The sequence below is a fragment of the Ranitomeya variabilis genome, chromosome 1 (assembly GCF_051348905.1).
Source record: "Ranitomeya variabilis isolate aRanVar5 chromosome 1, aRanVar5.hap1, whole genome shotgun sequence".
Lineage (NCBI taxonomy): Eukaryota > Metazoa > Chordata > Amphibia > Anura > Dendrobatidae > Ranitomeya > Ranitomeya variabilis.
Window position 1 is genome coordinate 255,508,699 of NC_135232.1, and position 19,539 is coordinate 255,528,237.

The 19,539-nt window shown below is 45.2% G+C and overlaps 1 protein-coding gene across 15 annotated transcripts in view; it reads left to right on the forward strand.

Moving 5' to 3' along the window:
• Positions 1-19,539, forward strand: part of FBRSL1 (fibrosin like 1) — a 796,611-nt gene that overhangs the window by 150,666 nt on the left and 626,406 nt on the right. For 13 of the 15 annotated variants that reach the window (XM_077293351.1, XM_077293356.1, XM_077293352.1 and 10 more), the window contains exon 2: positions 11,483-12,481. In XM_077293351.1, coding sequence (XP_077149466.1) covers positions 12,194-12,481 — 288 coding nt within the window. In that variant the 5' untranslated portion in view covers positions 11,483-12,193. Of the gene's footprint in view, positions 1-11,407; positions 12,482-19,539 lie in introns of those variants that run through there. The other 2 variants (XM_077293344.1, XM_077293358.1) reach the window with 2 other exon arrangements.

Sequence of the window (19,539 nt, forward strand, 5' to 3'; positions counted from 1 at the left end):
CTTTCAGCCGAGCAGGACAGAAGGGATGAATGCCGGCTTCAGCACCACAAGCAGGGGACAGCGCTTACTGTAGCGCTGTCTCTCCTGCACGGTCCGTGTGGTCCTCAGGTGGCACACGGCTGCCGCACGTCTGCCACACTGATGTGCCACGTGAGGACACGGATAACTCCGGTACCGATTTCTCCGGTACCGGAATTATCTGGACGTGTGAAACCGGCCTTATACAGATTGTGTATTGTGTAGTTATTACAATTTACAAGACCCAACTATAATTTTATGTTAAAGAATTGCAGTATATTCGTAAAAATTGGATGCTATATATTTGGTCCTAAAGAGATGCGATTTTGGGGGGTTATTTTCTCGCACAGACAGAATTGGTGACATGGAAGAAACTATTCCAAGCTATAATAATTTTCATGTGCAGAATCTGTCTTTGAAGTTGAATAACATCCTAATTGAATAACATTGGTCCTAGTGATGTACAGTGGGTATGGAAAGTATTCAGACCCCTTTACATTTTTCACTTCGTTTCATTGCAGCCATTTGGTAAATTCAAAAAAGTTTATTTTTTTTCACACTCATGCACACTCTGTTCCCCATCTTGATTGAAAAAAAAACAAATGTAGAAACTTTTGCAAATGTATTAAAAAAGAAAAACTGAAATATCACATGGTCATAAGTATTCAGACCCTTTGCTCAGTATTGAGTAGAAGTACCCTTTTGAGCTTGTAGAGCCATGAGTCTTCTTGGGAATGATGCAACAAGTTTTTCACACCTGAATTTGGGGATCCTCTGCCATTTGACCTTGCAGATCCTCTCCAGTTACGTCAGGTTTGATGGTGAACAGCCATTTTCAGGTCTCTTCAGAGATGCTCAAATGGGTTTAGGTCAGGGCTCTGGCTGGGCCAGTCAAGAATGGTCATAGAGTTGTTCTGAAGCCACTCCTTTGTTATTTTAGCTGTGTGCTTAGGGTCATTGTCTTGTTGGAAGGTGATCCTTCGGCCAAGTCTGAGGTCCAGAGCACTCTGGAAGAGGTTTTCATCCAGGATATCTCTGTACATGGCTGCATTCATGTTTTCTTCAATGACAACCAGTCGTCCTGTCCCTGCAACTGAAAAACACCCCCATAGCATGATGCTGCCACCACAATGTTTCACTGTTGGGATTGTATTGGGCAGGTGATGAGCACTGCCTGGTTTTCTCCACACATACCGCTTAGAATTATCACCAAAAAGGTTTATCTTCGTCTCCTCAGACCACAGAATCTTATTTCTTGTAGTCTGGGAGATCTTCATATGTTGTTTTTTTTTTTTTTAGCAAACTCTATGCGGGCTTTCATATGTCTTGCACTGAGGAGAGGCTTTCGTCATGCCACTCTGCCATAAAGGCCCGACTGGTGGAGGGCTGCAGTGATAGTTGACTTTGTGGAACTTTCTCCCTTTTCGCTACTGCATCTGTGGAGCTCAGCCACAGTGATCTTGGGGTTCTTCTTTACCTCTCTCACCAAGGCTCTTCTCCCACGATTGCTCAGTTTGGCTGGACGGCCAGGTCTAGGAAGACTACAGGTGGTCTCAAACTTCTTCCATTTAAGGATTATGGGGGCCACTGTGCTCTTAGGAACCTTGAGTACTGCAGAAATTCTGTTGTAACCTTGGCCAGATTTGTGCCTTGCCGCAATTCTGTCTCTGAGCTCCTTGGCCAGTTCCTTTGACCTCATGATTCTCATTTGGTCTGACATGCACTGTGAGCTGTGAGGTCTTATATAGACAGGTGTGTGCCTTTCCAAATCAAGTCCTATCAGTTAAATTACGCACAGCTGGACTCCAATGAAGGAGTAGAATCATTTCAAGGAGGATCACAAGGAAATGGACATCATGTGACTTAAATATGAGTGTCTGAGCAAAGGGTCTGAATACTTATGACCATGTGAATTTTCAGTTTTACTTTTTTAATAAATTTGCAAAAAGTCTACATTTCTGTTTTTTTTCAGTCAAGATGGGGTGCAGAGTGTACATTAATGTGAAAAAAATGAGCTTTTTTGAATTTACCAAATGTCTGCAATGAAACAGAGTGAAAAATTTAAAGGGGACTGGATACTTTCCATACCCACTGTACATGTGATGTCACTTTATTCAGGGACAGCACTCGGAGTGAACTTGGCCAGTCCTTCAATGCTATTTACTGTGTGACGAGGGAGCAGAAACCCTCATTCTGAGTAGGGAGGCATCTTAGCCAGACCTGTAGTTGAAATCCGCTACTGACACAGAATGAATTAGGCTGACAAACCATCACTTACAGCAGGGCCGGCATCAGCATCTGGGCAAGTGCCGGGGCCCTGGACAAACGGGGGGGGGGTTGGCCATTCGTGGTCAGGACACCAGTGGGCCCCGTCCCCTCCCCCAGCAGCTGTGCAGGGCCACCTGTCTTTTTGACGCTGCTTGAGCTGCCACTTAAACAAACATGGCTGCGCGCAGTGCACTGTACGGCTGTGTCTGCTAGTAATGATGTGGCCGGGGCGACTCAAGCAAATTTAAAGGCACAATGACAACCTGGCCGCATCATTATTAGGTGACACAGTGCACTGTGCACAGCCATGTTTGTTTAAGTTTTGGCTAAAGTAGTGCGCCCTCCATAGCCACATGGCAGAGGAGCTGGATGGGAGTCAAACCGTATCTCCCTTTATGTCTGTGTATGCATATATGATGTTTATATCCGTGTGTATGACTGTATATATTTATGTATTTTTGTGAATTTGTCTTCAAATACAGTACAGACCAAAGGTTTGGACACACCTCATTAGAAGATTTTTCTGTATTTTCGTGACTATGAAAATTGTACATTCACACTGAAGGCATCAAAACTACGAATTAACACATGTGGAATTATATACTTAACAAAAAAGTGTAAAACAACTGAAATTATGTCTTCTATTCTAGGTTCTTCAAAGTAGCCACCCTTTGCTTTGATGACTGCTTTGCACACTCTTGGCGTTCTCATGATGAGCTTCAAGAGGTAGTCACAGGGAATGGTCTTCCAACAATCTTGAAGGAGTTCCCAGAGATGCTTAGCACTTGTTGGCCCTTTTGCCTTCACTCTGCGGTCCAGCTCACCCCAAACCATCTCGATTGGGTTCAGGTCTGGTGACTGTGGAACCCAGGTCATCTGGCATAGCACCCCATCACTCTCCTTCTTTTTCAAATAGCCCTTACACAGCCTGGATGTGTGTTTGGGGTCATTGTCCTGTTGAAAAATAAATGATGGTCCAATTAAACGCAAACCGGATGGAATAGCATGCCGCTGCAAGATGCTGTGGTAGCCATGCTGGTTCAGTATGCCTTCAATTTTGAAAAAATCCCCATCTGTGTCACCAGCAAAGCACCCCCACACCATCACACCTCCTCCATGCTTCACGTTGGGAACCAGGCATGTAGAGTCCATCCATTCACCTTTTCTGCGTCGCACGAAGACACGGTGGTTGGAACCAAAGATCTCAAATTTGGACTCATCAGACCAAAGCACAGATTTTCACTGGTCTAATGTCTATTCCTTGTGTTCTTTAGCCCAAACAAGTCTCTTCTGCTTGTTGCCTGTCCTTAGCAGTGGTTTCCTAGCAGCTATTTTACCATGAAGGCCTGCTGCACAAAGTCTCCTTTTAACAGTTGTTGTAGAGATGTGTCTGCCGCTAGAACTCTGTGTGGCATTGGCCTGGTCTCTAATCTGAGCTGCTGTTAACCTGTGATTTCTGAGGCTGGAGACTCAGATAAACTTATCCACAGAAGCAGAGGTGACTCTTGGTCTTCCTTTCCTTGGGCGGTCCTCATGTGAGCTAGTTTCTTTGTAGCGCTTGATGGTTTTTGCCATTGCACTTGGGGACACTTTCAAAGTTTTCCAAAGTTTTCGGACTGACTGACCTTCATTTCATAAAGTAATGATGGCCACTCGTTTTTCTTTACTTAGCTGCTTTTTTCTTACCACAATACAAATTCTAACAGTCTATTCAGTAGGACTATCAGCTGTGTATCCACCAGACTTCTGCAAAACACAACTGATGGTCCCAACCCCATTTATAAGGCAAGAAATCCCACTTATTAAACCTGACAGGACACACCTGTTAAGTGAAAACCATTCCCGGTGACTACCTCTTGAAGCTCATGAAGAGAATGCCAAGAGTGTGCAAAGCAGTCATCAAAGCAAAAGGTGGCTACTTTGAAGAACCTAGAATATAAGACACTAGATGGTGGCCCGATTCTAACGCATCGGGTATTATAGAATATGTATGTATGTATGCACGTCACGCTGTGAGTGGGGGTTAAATTCCGTGCCAATATCGCTGATAGGCCAGCCGGGCGCGACCAATCAGCGAAGCGTGGTTCAAGTCTGGCGTCAATTCGCGGCCGGAAGGCGCTGATTGGTCGCGGCCGGGCACGACCAATGACCGAAGCGGTGTATAAACACCGTGCCAATCTCGCTGATTGGTCGCGGTTGGCCATGCGCGACCAATCACTGAAGCGGTGTTTAAATCCTGTGCCAATATCTTTCGTTTAAATCCCGAGTCAATTCGCGGCTGGACTGCGTCTGTCGCTGATTGGTCGCAGGATGTCGGGGGTTCGGGGTGCTGGATGTCGGGGTTTGGGGTGCAGGATATAGTACAGCCACGTAGTATATAACACAGCCACGTAGTATAGCACAGCCACGTAGTATGTAGTATATAGCACAGCCACGTAGTATATAGCACAGCCACGTAGTATATAGCACAGCCACGTAGTATATAGTACAGCCACGTAGTATATAGCACAGCCACGTAGTATATAGCACAGCCACATATTATATAGCAGCCACGTAGTATATAACACAGCCACGTAGTATATAGCACAGCCACGTAGTATATAACACAGCCCACATACTTTGACACAGACAGCCACGTAGTATATAGCAGCCACGTAGTATGTAGCAGCCACATAATATATAGCACAGGCACGTGGTATATAGTAGCCACGTAGTATATAGCACAGCCCACGCAGTAAATAACACAGCCCACGCAGTATATAACACTGCCCACTTAGTATATATCAGTGACGCAGTATATAACAGCCCACGTAGTATACAGCAGTGTGGGCACCATATCTCACCCTCCAGCGTCCACCGAAGTTGTCCCGGTGCGTGCGAGGCTGCAGCCAGCTTCCGTTCCCAGAGATGCATTGCGAAATTACCCAGATGACTTAGCGGTCTGAGCACTGTATGTATGTGTGCACGTCTGAGCACTGTATGTATGTGTGCACGTCTGAGCACTGTATGTATGTGTGCACGTCTGAGCACTGTATGTGTGTGCACGTCTGAGCACTGTGTGTGTGCACGTCTGATCACTGTATGTATGTGTGTACGTCTGAGCACTGTATGTATGTGTGTGCACGTCTGAGCACTGTATGTATGTGTGTGCACGTCTGAGCACTGTATGTATGTGTGCACGTCTGAGCACTGTATGTATGTGTGCACGTCTGAGCACTGTATGTATGTGTGTGCACGTCTGAGCAATGTATGTGTGTGCACGACTGAGCACTGTATGTGTGCACATCTGAGCACTGTGTGTGTGCACATCTGAGCACTGTGTGTGTGCACGTCTGAGCACTGTATGTATGTGTATGTGTGTGCACATCTGAGCACTGTATGTGTGCACGTCTGAGCACTGTATGTATGTGTGTGCACATCTGAGCACTGTATGTGTGCACGTCTGAGCACTGTATGTGTGTGCACGTCTGAGCACTGTGTGTGCACGTCTGAGCACTGTATGTATGTGTGCACGTCTGAGCACTGTATGTATGTGTGTGTGCACGTCTGAGCAATGTATGTGTGTGCACGTCTGAGCACTGTATGTGTGTGCACGTCTGAGCACTGTATGTATGTGTGCACGTTTGAGCACTGTATGTATGTGTGTGCACGTCTGAGCACTGTATGTATGTGTGTGCACATCTGAGCACTGTATGTATGTGTGCACGTCTGAGCACTGTATGTATGTGTGTGCACGTCTGAGCACTGTATGTGTGTGCAGTGCACGTCTGAGCACTGTATGTATGTGTGTGCATGTCTGAGCACTGTATGTATGTGTGCACGTCTGAGCACTGTATGTGTGTGTGCACGTCTGAGCACTGTATGTATGTGTGTGCACGTCTGAGTAATGTATGTGTGTGCACATCTGAGGGGGCAGGCTGGACCCTGTGTACCATACCTATATTTCTCTGCCGTATCTGTGCATCATGAATCGTGGTATGTGTTAAAGGGACCCACTGAGACTCTTTCGCTCGGGGCCCACTAAAACCTGGATCCGATCTTAACTTACAGCATGCTATTAACACCTTCCCGACCTGTGACACAGCGTATGCGTCATGAAAGTCGGTGCCAATCCGACCTGTGACGCATATGCTGTGTCACAGAATGATTGCGTTCCTGCAGGCCAGGTGAAAGGGTTAACTCCAATTTCACCCGACCTGCAGGGACAGGGGGAGTGGTATTACAGCCCAGGGGGGGTGGCTTCGCCCCCCCCGTGGCTACGATCGCTCTGATTGGCTGTTTCACTTTCAACAGCCAATCAGAGCAATCTGTAATATTTCACCTATGAAAATTGGTGAAATATTACAATCCAGCCATGGCCGATGCTGCAATAGCATCGGCCCTGGCTGGAGACCCCGATCTGGCCCCCCCACCGACTGACGGCGGCGATCTGCAGCCGCCGTCATTGTTCCCTACCCCTCTGTCCTGTCCTATGCGTCTTCCTCTCCCCTCCGACCCTCCCCTCCGCCCCCCCCGCTGTCCGATCGCACCCCCCCATACTTACCTAGTCCCGGTGTCCCTCCCGGTGTCCTCGGTCTTCTCACATGGGCGCCGCCATCTTGGAAAATGGCGGGCGCATGCGCAGTGCGCCCGCCGAATCTGCCGGCTGGCAGATTCGTTCCCTGTACGTTTTGATCGCTGTGATCACAGCGATCAAAATAAAAAAAAATAGAAAATAACCGCCCCCCCCCTTTATCACCCCCATAGGTAGGGACAATAATAAAATACAGAAAATATATTTATTTTTGTTTTTCCGTTAGGGTTAGGGGTAGGGTTTCACTTAGGGTTATGGTTGCACTTAAGGTTGCACTTAGGGTTAGGGTTGCACTTAGGTATAGGGTTGCACATAGGGCTAGGGTTGCACTTAGGGCTAGGGTTGCACTTAGGGTTAGGGTTGCACTTAGTGTTAGGGTTGCACTTAGGGCTAGGGTTGCACTTAGGGCTAGGGTTGCACTTAGGGTTAGGGCTAGAATTAGGGTTAGAATTAGGGTTAGAATTAGGGTTGCAATTAGTCTTAGGGTTACAATTAGGGTTAGGGTTACAATTAGGGTTACAATTAGGGCTAGGGTTGGAATTAGGGTTAGAATTAGGCTATGTGCACACGGTGCGGATTTGGCTGCGGATCCGCAGCGGATTGGTCGCTGCGGATTCGTAGCAGTTTTCCATCACGTTTACAGTACCACGTAAACCTATGGAATACCAAATCCGCTGTGCCCATGGTGTGGAAAATACAGAACGGAAACGCTGCGTTGTATTTTCCGCAGCATGTCAATTCTTTGTGCGGATTCCGCAGCATTTTACACCTGCTCCATAATAGGAATCCGCAGGTGAAATCCACACAAAAAAACTGGAAATCCGCGGTAAATCCGCAGGTAAAGCGCAGTGCGTTTTACCTGCAGATTTTTCAAAAACGGTGCTGAAAAATCCGCAACGTGGGCACATAGCCTTAGGGTTGGAATTAGAGTTAGGGTTGGAATTAGGGTTAAGACTAGGGTTAGGGGTGTGTTGCGGTTAGGGTTGGGATTAGGGTTAGGGGTGTGTTGGGGTTAGTGTTGGAATTAGAATTGAGGGGTTTCCACTGTTTAGGCACATCAGGGGGTCTCCAAACGCGACATGGCACCACCATTGATTCCAGCCAATCTTGCGTTGAAAAAGTCAAATGGTGCTCTCTCCCTTCCGAGCCCCAACATGTGCCCAAACAATGGTTTACCCCCACATATGGGGTACCAGCGTACTCAGGAGAAACTGGACAACAACTTTTGTGGTCAAATTTCTCCTGTAACCCTCGGGAAAATAAAAAATTGCGGGCTAAAAAATTATTATTGAGGAAAGAAAAATTATTTTTTATTTTCACGGCTCTGCGTTATAAACTTCTGTGAAGCACTTGGGGGTTCAAAGTGCTCACCACACATTTAGATAAGTTCCTTTGGGGGTCTAGTTTCCAAAATGGGGTCACTTGTTGGGGGTTTCTACTGTTTAGGCACATCGGGGGTTCTGCAAACGCAACGTGATGCCCGCTGAGCATTCCATCAAAGTCTGCATTTCAAAACGTCACTACTTCACTTCCGAGCCCCGGCATGTGCCCAAACAGTGGTTTACCCCCACATATGGGGTATCAGCGTACTCAGGAGAAACTGGACAACAACTTTTGGGGTCAAATTTCTCCTGTTACCCTCGGGAAAATAAAAAATTGCGGGCTAAAAAATCATTTTTGAGAAAAGAAAAATTATTTTTTATTTTCATGGCTCTGCGTTATAAACTTCTGTGAAGCACGTTGGGGTTCAAAGTGCTCACCACACATCTAGATTAGTTCCTTGGGAGGTCTAGTTTCCAAAATGGGGTCACTTGTGGGGGAGCTCCAATGTTTAGGCACACAGGGGCTCTCCAAACGCGACATGGTGTCCGCTAATGATTGGAGCTAATTTTCCATTCAAAAAGCCAAATGGCGTGCCTTCCTTCCGAGCCCTGCCATGCGCCCAAACAGTGGTTTACCCCCACATATGGGGTATCAGCGTACTCAGGACAAACGGGACAACAACATTTGGGGTCCAATTTCTCCTGTTACTCTTGGGAAAATAAAATATTCCGGGCTAAAAAATCATTTTTGAGGAAAGAAAAATTATTGTTTATTTTCACGGCTCTGCGTTATAAACTTCTGTGAAGCACCTGAGGGTTTAAAGTGCTCACTATGCATCTAGATAAGTTCCTTGGGGGGTCTAGTTTCCAAAATGGGGTCAGTTGTGGGGGAGCTCCAATGTTTAGGCACACAGGGGCTCTCCAAACGCGACATGGTGTCCGCTAACGATGGAGATAATTTTTCATTCAAAAAGTCAAATGGCTCTCCTTCCCTTCCGAGCCTTACCATGTGCCCAAACAGTGGTTTACCCCCACATATGAGGTATCTGTGTACTCAGGAGAAATTTCCCAACAAATTTTAGGATCCATTTTATCCTGTTGCCCATGTGAAAATGAAAAAATTGAGGCTAAAAGAATTTTTTTGTGAAAAAAAAGTACTTTTTCATTTTTACGGATCAATTTATGAAGCACCTGGGGGTTTAAAGTGCTCACTATGCATCTAGATAAGTTCCTTGGGGGGGTCTAGTTTTCAAAATGGGGTCACTTGTGGGGGAGTTCCAATGTTTAGGCACACGGGGGCTCTCCAAACGCGACATGGTGTCCGCTAAAGATTGGAGCCAAATTTTCATTCAAAAAGTCAAATGGCGCTCCTTCCCTTCCGAGCCCTGCCGTGTGCCGAAACAGTGGTTTACCCCCACGTATGAGGTATCAGCGTACTCAGGACAAATTGGACAACAACTTTCGTGGTCCAGTTTCTCCTTTTACCCTTGGGAAAATAAAAAAATTGTTGCTAAAAGATCATTTTTGTGACTAAAAAGTTAAATGTTCATTTTTTCCTTCCATGTTGCTTCTGCTGCTGTGAAACACCTGAAGGGTTAACAAACTTCTTGAATGTGGTTTTGAGCACCTTGAGGGGTGTAGTTTTTAGAATGGTGTCACTTTTGGGTATTTTCAGCCATATAGAACCCTCAAACGGACTTCAAATGTGAGGTGGTCCCTAAAAAAAATGGTTTTGTAAATTTTGTTGTAAAAATGAGAAATCACTGGTCAAATTTTAACCCTTATAACTTCCTAGCAAAAAAAATTTTTTCCAAAATTGTGCTGATGTAAAGTAGACATGTGGGAAATGTTATTTATTAACTATTTTGTGTCACATAACTCTGGTTTAACAGAATAAAAATTCAAAATGTGAAAATTGCAAAATTTTTAAAATTTTTGCCAAATTTCCGGTTTTTTTCACAAATAAACGCAGAAGTTATCGACCTAAATTTACCACCTACATGAAGCCCAATATGTATCGAAAAAACAGTCTCAGAACCGCTAGGATCCGTTGAAGCGTTCCTGAGTTATTACCTCATAAAGGGACACCGGTCAGAATTGCAAAAAATGGCCAGGTCATTAAGGTCAAAATAGGCTGGGTCATGAAGGGGTTAAAGATGGAAGCAAAATAAGATAATGGAGCTTATTACAAAGATTCATAACTTTACAAAGAATGATTGATTAATAACAGAAGAAAAAGTTTAGTTATTTATTCTCCATTCAGTGACAGACAGTGCAATCGGGAGGCTATAGAAGGCAAATGATGCAAAAATGTTAGTGAAGACCCAACTGCAAAAATTAAATTTTGCCCCAATAAATGCATTTAAATAATCTTTTATTTTTATATAGCGCTAACATATACCGCAGCACATTACAGACATTATCATTGCTGTCCCCGATGGGGCTCACAGTCTAAATTCCCTATCAGTATGTCTTTGGATTGTGGGAGGAAACCGGAGTACCCGGAGGAAACCCACGCAAACACGGGGAGAACATACAATCTCTTTGCAGATGTTGTCCTTGGTGGGATTTTGAACCCAGGTCTCCAGCGCTGCCAGGCATTGCATTTCATTTTTTTTCTAAAGGTCCTCCAAGGTGGACAAACCCTTTAATTTAAAAGGTTGGTCTACCGCTCAGACAACCCCTTCTAAATCACTGTTTCCCCTATAGCGTAACACCTCCAGTGCGGGCACCTTTCCAGCGGTGTAGGCACTGGTTTCTAAAAACCTCATTTACCAAGTGTTTGCCCATTGAGTGATTTTATCTAGATGGCTTCCCAATAGTATACTGTGTGTATGTGGCAGCTAGGCCTCGGGGTCAGGCACCACCGCAACACTCCTATGGGACAGACAGGAAAGCTGCCAGCGTGGTAACACAACGTGTATCTGAGACCTGCACAGTCCTCCTTGTAGGGACTGTGTCAGCTGGGGGCTGATGTGGGATGAGAGCCGCCGGTGCCCCTGGGTGATCCCAGCATGGCGGTTACTCCCCGGTGCTATGGGACTAGCGATCCCGCCTCCCCACCAGCTCACTCTCATCTGCGCACAACGGGTTAAGCCCGAAGCCAGCTCTAAACTCTAATAAAGTGGCTGACTTCCTCTGGTAATTACAGGCTGCCGGAAGTACGTCACTTATCTGCTTTGGGGTTTTTTTCTGCTGCACTGTACAATTCAGTGAGGAGAACATTTCCTCCCCCTCCTCCTGTCTCTTTAAGAGCTCCGATCGCTGATCTAACGTCTCCCCTATTTGTGTCTGCTTCCAGGATTGGACGATCGGTGACCCTGAGGAGCCGGGGAGGCCAGGGGGTTCCGTCCAGCACCCCATCCGGACCGAGAATGGAGGGGATTTAAAGAGAGAAAGAGAAGAGAGCCAGAATGGCAGCGGCGGCGGCTCAGGCTCGGCAGCGGCGCGGCACTCAGCGTCTGTGATTCGGCGCTCCGGCTCCCTCCGCTCCCATCTGCCGACATCCACACACCCGGCCGCCGGAGAGCCCCGGGCTCACATTGGTGGAGGGTGTCCTTCCTGCCTCCCTCCGAGCAGCACCACAACATGAGGGATCTGTGACCCCCTCCTTCTTCACCAGGATGATGCTGCTGCTGCTGCTGCCTTTAAAGGTTCTTGGGCAGGGTCTCAGCCATGCAAATGGGAAATATTGTGGCAATTTAATGGCACGGAAAAGTTGCAATACAAGTGGATACTAAGCAGAATTGGATTTGTGTGCAGGAAATCTGCCTAATATTAGTAAACAGTAAGCCTGCATTGCTTGCAGGGATCTGTGGGAAAGAGTCCAATTCCTCACTGGATTATTCTCTATTTATACGTGGATAGTGCATGACACATTCCCTTCATGTAAGTAGCCATTGCATCCAGTTTTCTGTATCCGTTGTGCTTAGTAATTGGATTTGTGGATTCAAGGTCACTCGTTGGAATTTCCCTGTGGATTTATAATTAGCTTATTTGTTATTGAAGGAAGATGGATGTCAAAATAAAACAGCAGAGCAGGAGATCCAGGTCTCAAAGGGACAGGGTGAGGAGAAGAGACCCATCTGTCAGGGATCCCCGAAACCAGAGCCCCTCCTCTGGCTCCGAAGCCGAAAGGGGCCTGGGAAAGGAGAATTCAAATCAGAATGGTAAAAACCCAGCTGCTTCAGCCAGAAACACCAGACCGCCCAGACGTAAGCGGAGAGAATCCAGTTCTCAGGAGGAGGATATAATTGATGGGTTTGCAATTGCCAGCTTCACCACCCTGGAAGCATTAGAGGTAAGAACGGGCATGTTCCCTTATTTATACTTGATGCCCTGTTTATCTGTTCTTCATATCTCGCAGTAATCCTGGGCATGTTGGCAAATGTTGCTGTTCTTTGTCCTGTGTGAGCACATCACTGTGCCCAGGATCTCTCTGCTCTGGCTGTGTGATGGGCACTGCTTTTATGTGGACTGACACTTGAATGCTAGTTTTCTCTAGATGGTAACTGATGTCATTCTGTCACCAGTACAGTAATTAGAGGTTTCCCTGCTCTTGGCTTTACCAATAGGTAGGTGTCAGCTGGCACTGCGGCCTCTGTTTGTTGCTGCACATAATAGTTGATTATTATACCCTTACCTTACTGGTTTGCAATAACAGATGTAAAGACATTTTCAAGCATTCTTCTCATGTGATGGTTACATTTAGCAATAACAATAATATGTTATTTGAAATACAGATGTCCTACACCTATATGTTAACAAATGTAGAGTATGCATTATTATTCCCATTTTTTTTGTGTGGCTAAATTCACACCTGCGTTTTAACCTATGATGGAAGGCACTCCCGCATGTACCGACTTTTTCACTAGAAGAAAAAGCGCAGCATGCTTTTCTTGAATTTTTTTGTTTTTAATAGTAAAATACTGGACATAGACCAACCTTTGGGTGTTGTCCATCATGCTTTGTTTATCTCTGTCACTTGATGCATTATTTCTTCCATAAATGTAATTTTTCTAAATGGAACTCTAAACGCAGGTATGCTCCTAGCCCTAGGCCAGGTTCACTTATCCGTGTTGCAGGGGTCATACTAGGACCACGATACACATACTTCCCTTTAGGGCCACGTTCAGTATTTGGTCAGTATTTTCCATCGGTATTTGGAAGCCAAAACCAGGAGTGCAGCGATCAGAGAAAAAGTATAATAGAATCACATCACCAGTTTTATACTTTTCACCCACTCCTGGTTTTTGACTTGCACATACTGATGTAAAATACTGAACGTGGTCTAATTCAACAGCCTCATAGGCATATTTGAGGTTGGCGAGTTCTGTTGGGGAGATCCGCAGCCAGTCCGTGTATCGCGGTTTGAGTACAGACCATGGAACATGGATATTAATCAGTCAGTAATGTAATTATGGTGATATCCTGGAAGGGTGCTATTAGGGTGCCACAGGCAAAGTGCAAGGGCCAGACGTATGTGCAGGAGAATATGTTCGGCTCCCTGACACCAGAGCGGAGTTCAGTAATCCAGACCAATGTGTGGCTTGTGACTGGGGATGGATACAGAAGCCCATGTGACTGGTGTATGTGATGTCACTGGAAGATAGAAGGATGGGCATGATCATGTGACCACAGATAGAAGCAGTCTAAAGAGGGCATGAAATGTAAGAATTGTATTTCTTGCTAACTAAAATGAAATGGTTAAAAAAAAGAGGTTGGGAGAAAAAAAAAACCCTTTAAATATTTACTTTCATTACATTTTATATCAGTCAGTTCCATACCTCTGACCAAGCAAAATGTACACCATGTGGATTAACCAACCTAGGATTATGTTCACCATGCTCTGGATATGATATGCCTATCGCTTATGACGACCCTTCTCGGGAATGTGATTCTTAGGGCTGTCCATCATTAACTTGCATTGTGGTCTTAAATTGTTTGTGTCTTGAGATGCTACTTAGCAACAGACTACAACTTGTCACTTTGTTAGTACTGGCTGTTCTGTTTTTCGTTTTTTTCAGTGATACTTTTTAGTTTAATGATTGTTGGTGAAGGTGATTGAGGACGCAGCATTTATCAAGAAACGTGGTTATTGCCGTCTCAATACAGAATCTCACTATTCTGCAGTCCATGCTGTATGGATTTAAAACCAATGGTATCATCAATAGTAATTGCCAAGGTGTATTTCATGTCACTGGCCGATAGCTGCAAATATGAGCAAAATGTCGCTGAACAATGTGTACTAATATACAAGTCCAATCTGATTTTTTTCTTTTGATGGCACGAAAATAGGATCTGTCAAAGAATTTTATAGAATAGACTAAAAAGCTAGATGGAAAATGCTGATGGACATGGAGAGTGAAATCTGTGCAGCCTGTTGTCACTGTGCCGTTAAGTGTACCTCCAGGGATACTCTCCTGCCCGATTTGACATTGGAAATGGAGAGGTGAAACCGCACTTTCTGCGAGTGTCGTGCATCGGTCTTGTTATCGTGTATAGGACGAGTGCACGACTTGCTAGTGTGTACGGTGTCAGATCGGACCTTGTATATTTGTTCCTTTATGATCAATGTTCTGATTAGTAATTGGATACACTTGTACTGGAAGTTGGTCTTCTGCTGTACAGCGCGCACCTGACTCTCCAGTACTTTAAGGCAAGTCACCATTTCTTAAGTAAACAGCATTTGCTAAGTAAACAGTACTTGTCTCTACAAAGTAGAAGGGAATGTTTATTTTTATTAAAGCAGTTTCTTCTCAGACAGAAAAAGGCTCCAGATTTCTCCCTCTTACATTAATCCTGTTTCCTCCAAGTATTCTCTGTAATGTACACAAATTATGTTGGTGTAATATGCCTTTTTTGTGCGTGTGTTCCTACATTTTTTTATTTTTTTTTTCCCTTGGTTTTGAAGTGACATTAGTTTTGTTGTCTTTTAACAGCTTTTGTAATAATGGCCCGAATTTACGATTCTGTCTATATCAGGTTAGAATAAAAATTACAAAGGTTACGAAGTTGCATCTAACATTGCACCAAAACTTGTGACTTTGTTACCGCACAAAAAGTAAATAGTGTGGTGATGATCTAGTCTATGAAAGCAGCTCTTGTTCTGACAAACTTGAGCCATCCTTGATTTTTGGTACATGAATGGCTAGTCATCCTAATTAATGCCATATAATGCTACGTTTCCTCTGCAACGACTACTGCAGGGAAAATGGCTGATTGTGGCTTCTCCAGATGAATCAGCTGCGTGCCTGGGGTGCCAGGCACTCCCATTTTGAAAAGGATTGTCTTTGGTGAAACAATTCCTGTAATATTTGTTTGGAATATTATACTGTGTATGCAGGCTTGTGTGCTCATATTTTGTTGGTTTTAACAGAACCATTATTTTACTCTTTGCCGCGACAGCACCCTATTGGAGAGAGGGATCCGCCCCACAGGAACAGGAAACCTACAGAAAATAAAAGGGGGCAGGTCGCCTCTCCTCCTCAGTTTAGGTTTCCTGTTCCTGCGGGAACGACAGGATTTTCGCTTTGGAAAAATACCTGGGCTAGCGCGCCGCCTGTGCAGTTTCTCCGGAACGGCAGGGGCTGCAGTCTGGAAGCAGCGTCGGGGGAGTTCCGTTTGACGGCTTCCTCCTCGTCTGGGGAAGTATTCAGATGGCCGGGGGAGGCTGCCCGGCGTTATCTGCATTACGCAGCGGCAGTGGCGCTGGAGAAGCCCTGGCCGACAGGAGTTGGGTAAGGTGACGACAGCGTTCCAATTGTGGTCCGGTGCTAAAATCCCGGACCGCGCATGCGCCGACCGCCACAAGTCCATTTGCCCCGGAAGAAGACACTGAACTTCCGGGGCGTCCAGGCCGAGGTCAGCGGCGGGGGAAGCGCGGGTTCGCGCATGCACAGTGCCGCAGTAGACGGAGGCTCCAAAAAAAAAAAGCGTTCTATATAAATCAAACAGGCACCATAATTTGGCGATGCAAGATGTCATCCCCCAGGTGCCATGGACCCTACAGCAGGAGACCCAGTACCCCCCCCACCAAGAATCGCTCCAGCAGGGGATTCTCAGATACCGGTCGTAAAAGCGACGTAGTGGACAGATCCAGGACAGGACCTCGGCCTTCTGATCCGGTACTTCACTGGGTGATTTTTTAACTCTGCCTATTAAGCTGACGCCATCTCCCTTCTTTCTCTCTTTCTCCTTCTCTCGTTATGTCTTATTCTGGTCAGATTAAAAAACGACAAAAGACTAAACATAACGAATGCGTTTTATGTTGCCAGCTCCTGCCAGACTCATACCCTAAAAAGCTTTGCAAGGACTGTATAACGGAAACCACACAGGGAGCAGCAGTGTCTATTACGGACTTACGCGCCATTATTAGAGAGGAGTTAAAAAGCTATGTCCCAGGATAAGCCACACAAAGTAAATCTAAAATACCAACATCTTCAGATTCCGATAGTGGCCAAGCAGTACTCTCAGAAGCATCATCATCCTCCTCCATCCTCCATCATCATTATCCTCCTCCATCATCATCATTATCCTCCATCATCATCCATCCTCCATCATTCATCCTCCATCATCATCCTCCACCATCATCATCCTCCATCATCATCCTCCACCATCATCATCCTCCATCATCATCCTCCTCCATCATCATCATCCTCCATCATTATCATCCTCCATCATCATCATCATCATCATCATCCTCCATCATCATCATCATCCGCAGATTCTCTCCGCTTGGCAGCAAGATCTGCAGGTCTCGTAAACAACGCCAGACGGGCGTTATGGATGAAAAGCTGGAAAGGGGACGCGCAGTCAAAATCTAAAATATGCGCAATCCCATGTGAGGGAGAGCCTTTAAAAGAAGGCCGTTTGGCAAAAGAAGGCCAACGGAGAGGCCGACAACATGGTCCACTAAAGAAGACAAACAGAGAGGTACCATGTTCAGAAGACACAGCCCCCCAAAAGAAAACAAATACTGATGATTTAACCACTCCAGTAGGGGGCAGACTATAAGATTTTTCACCCCTCAGTGGGGAAAAAATAACAACTAGTTTGTGGATTTTAAATATAATTAGAGATGGAATAAAATTACAATTTTCTCGCTTTCCCCACGAATCATATATTATAACATCCCTCAGCTCGCCTATGCAACAAGAGGCCCTTGAGGTTGAAATTCAAATCCTATTATCAAAACGGGTTTTAGTCCGGGTTCCTGAGGGGCAGGAAGGTAGGGGATCCTATTCTCCCTTATTCCTGATTTCCAAACCCAATGGTTCATTCAGGACAATCATAAACCTTAAAAAAGTTAATTCATTTATTAAAAATCATAAGTTTAAAATGGAGTCTATTAGATCCACCATAAAGCTCCTTTTTCCAAACTGTATGATGGGGGGCATTGATCTAAAAGATGGTTATTACCATCTCCCTATCCATGACAGATACCAGAGATTCTTCAGGGTAGCGATGACAATCGAAGGCAAGATTTGTCATTTCCAGTATGCAGCTATGCCGTTTGGCCTCTCTACAGCGCCAAGGATCTTCACCAAAGTAATTCTAGAGGTGATGGCTTATCTTCGCCAAAAAGAGACATTAATTGTGCCCTACCTGGATGACTTTTTGGTCATCGGAAATTCAGTTACTCAATGTGCTGACTGCTTGGCTCACACAATTTTATCTCTACAGGGTCTAGGCTGGATCATCAATATCAACAAATCCAGACTTACTCCCACTTTCTGGGGTTCCATGTAGACTCCATAACCCAGAAGTGTCTTCTCCCTCAGGTAAAAATATCACTCATCAAACATAAAGTCACAGCTGCGATGACATGTCCCTAAGGAAAGCTATGTCGTTACTGGGATCTCTTACTTCGTGTACCCCTGCAGTCCAATGGGCACAATACCATACCCGGACACTGCAACATCAGATCCTCCAAGAGGAAAGATGACTACTTGGTCATCTAAATGCAAAAATAACTTTGTCCCAGGAAGTCTTTACTTCCTTGGTGGTTAGATTCTAACCATTTGATGAATCGTGTTCCATGGGTAATAACACCATCCCACACTATAACTGATGCCAGTCCTCATGGATGGGGCGCCCATATGGGAAATAATTTTTGCCAAGGGTTATGGGACACAGAAGAATGCCACAACTCATCTAACCTTAGAGTTAAATGCAGTAAAATACGCCTTATATCATTTTCTCCCACAGCTCCGGGGAAAAGACGTCAGAATCCTTTCCGACAACACCACCGCAGTGGCATATCTAAACAGACAAGGAGGTACTCGATCAGAGACTCTGATGTCTTCAGCTGGGAAAATCTTGGATCTAGCAGAAAAACCTCTATTATCCCTTACTGCGCTTCACATAAAGGGGGGGAAACAACCAGCATGCAGACTTCTTAAGTCGACACACCTTGAGACAGGGGGAATGGTGCCTAAACCATCATGTCTTCCAAGAGATAGTATCCCTATTGGGTCGTTCTCAAATAGATCTCTTCGCCACAAGAAGAAACAGACAAGTCCGGAAATTTGCCTCCCTATCTTTAGCGGATCATCCGGACATCCTAGATGCTCTCCAAGTTCCTTGGCAGTTCAGTCTGGCATACGCCTTCCCTCCGATAATATTATTGCCACAGGTCATACGGAAAATCAGAGAAGAAGGAGCGAGAATTCTACTGATAGCTCCATTCTGGCCCAAGAGGCATGGTTCTCGTGGCTACAAACCATGTCGGTCTCAGATCCTTGGGTCCTCCCCTCGATTCCCAACCTTCTTTTCCAGGGACCATTTTTCCACCCTCAGGTGGACAATCTCCATCTGACGGCCTGGAATTTGAAAGGCAAATGCTAAAATTTAAGGGAGTTCTCAGAGGGATTGATTGACACACTCCTCCAAAGTAGAAAACATTCCACCTCAAAAATATATACAAAGATACGGAAGAAATTCTTACAATTCCATACATCTCCCAACACATCAGAAATTCCAATACAATCTAGGTTTATCTGTAAATATGCTAAAAGTTCCCGTATCGGCACTGGGGGCCCTCTATGGCTATAACATTGCGGGAAATAGATGGGTGTCCCAATGTATCACAGCTTGCGAACGGATAAATCCCGTTAACATGCCTAAAATTCCACCCTGGGATCTAAATTTAGTTTTACAAGCCCTAACAGACTCGCCGTTTGAACCAATAGACTCAATACCCATTAAATACCTCTCACTCAAAATGGTCCTCTTGGTAGCACTGACTTCGGCTAGAAGAGTCTGTGACATCCAAGCTCTTTCTATAGAGCCACCTTTCCTGCTGACTTTTCAGGATAAGTTGATTCTTAAACCAGACCCCTCTTACCTCTTCAAGGT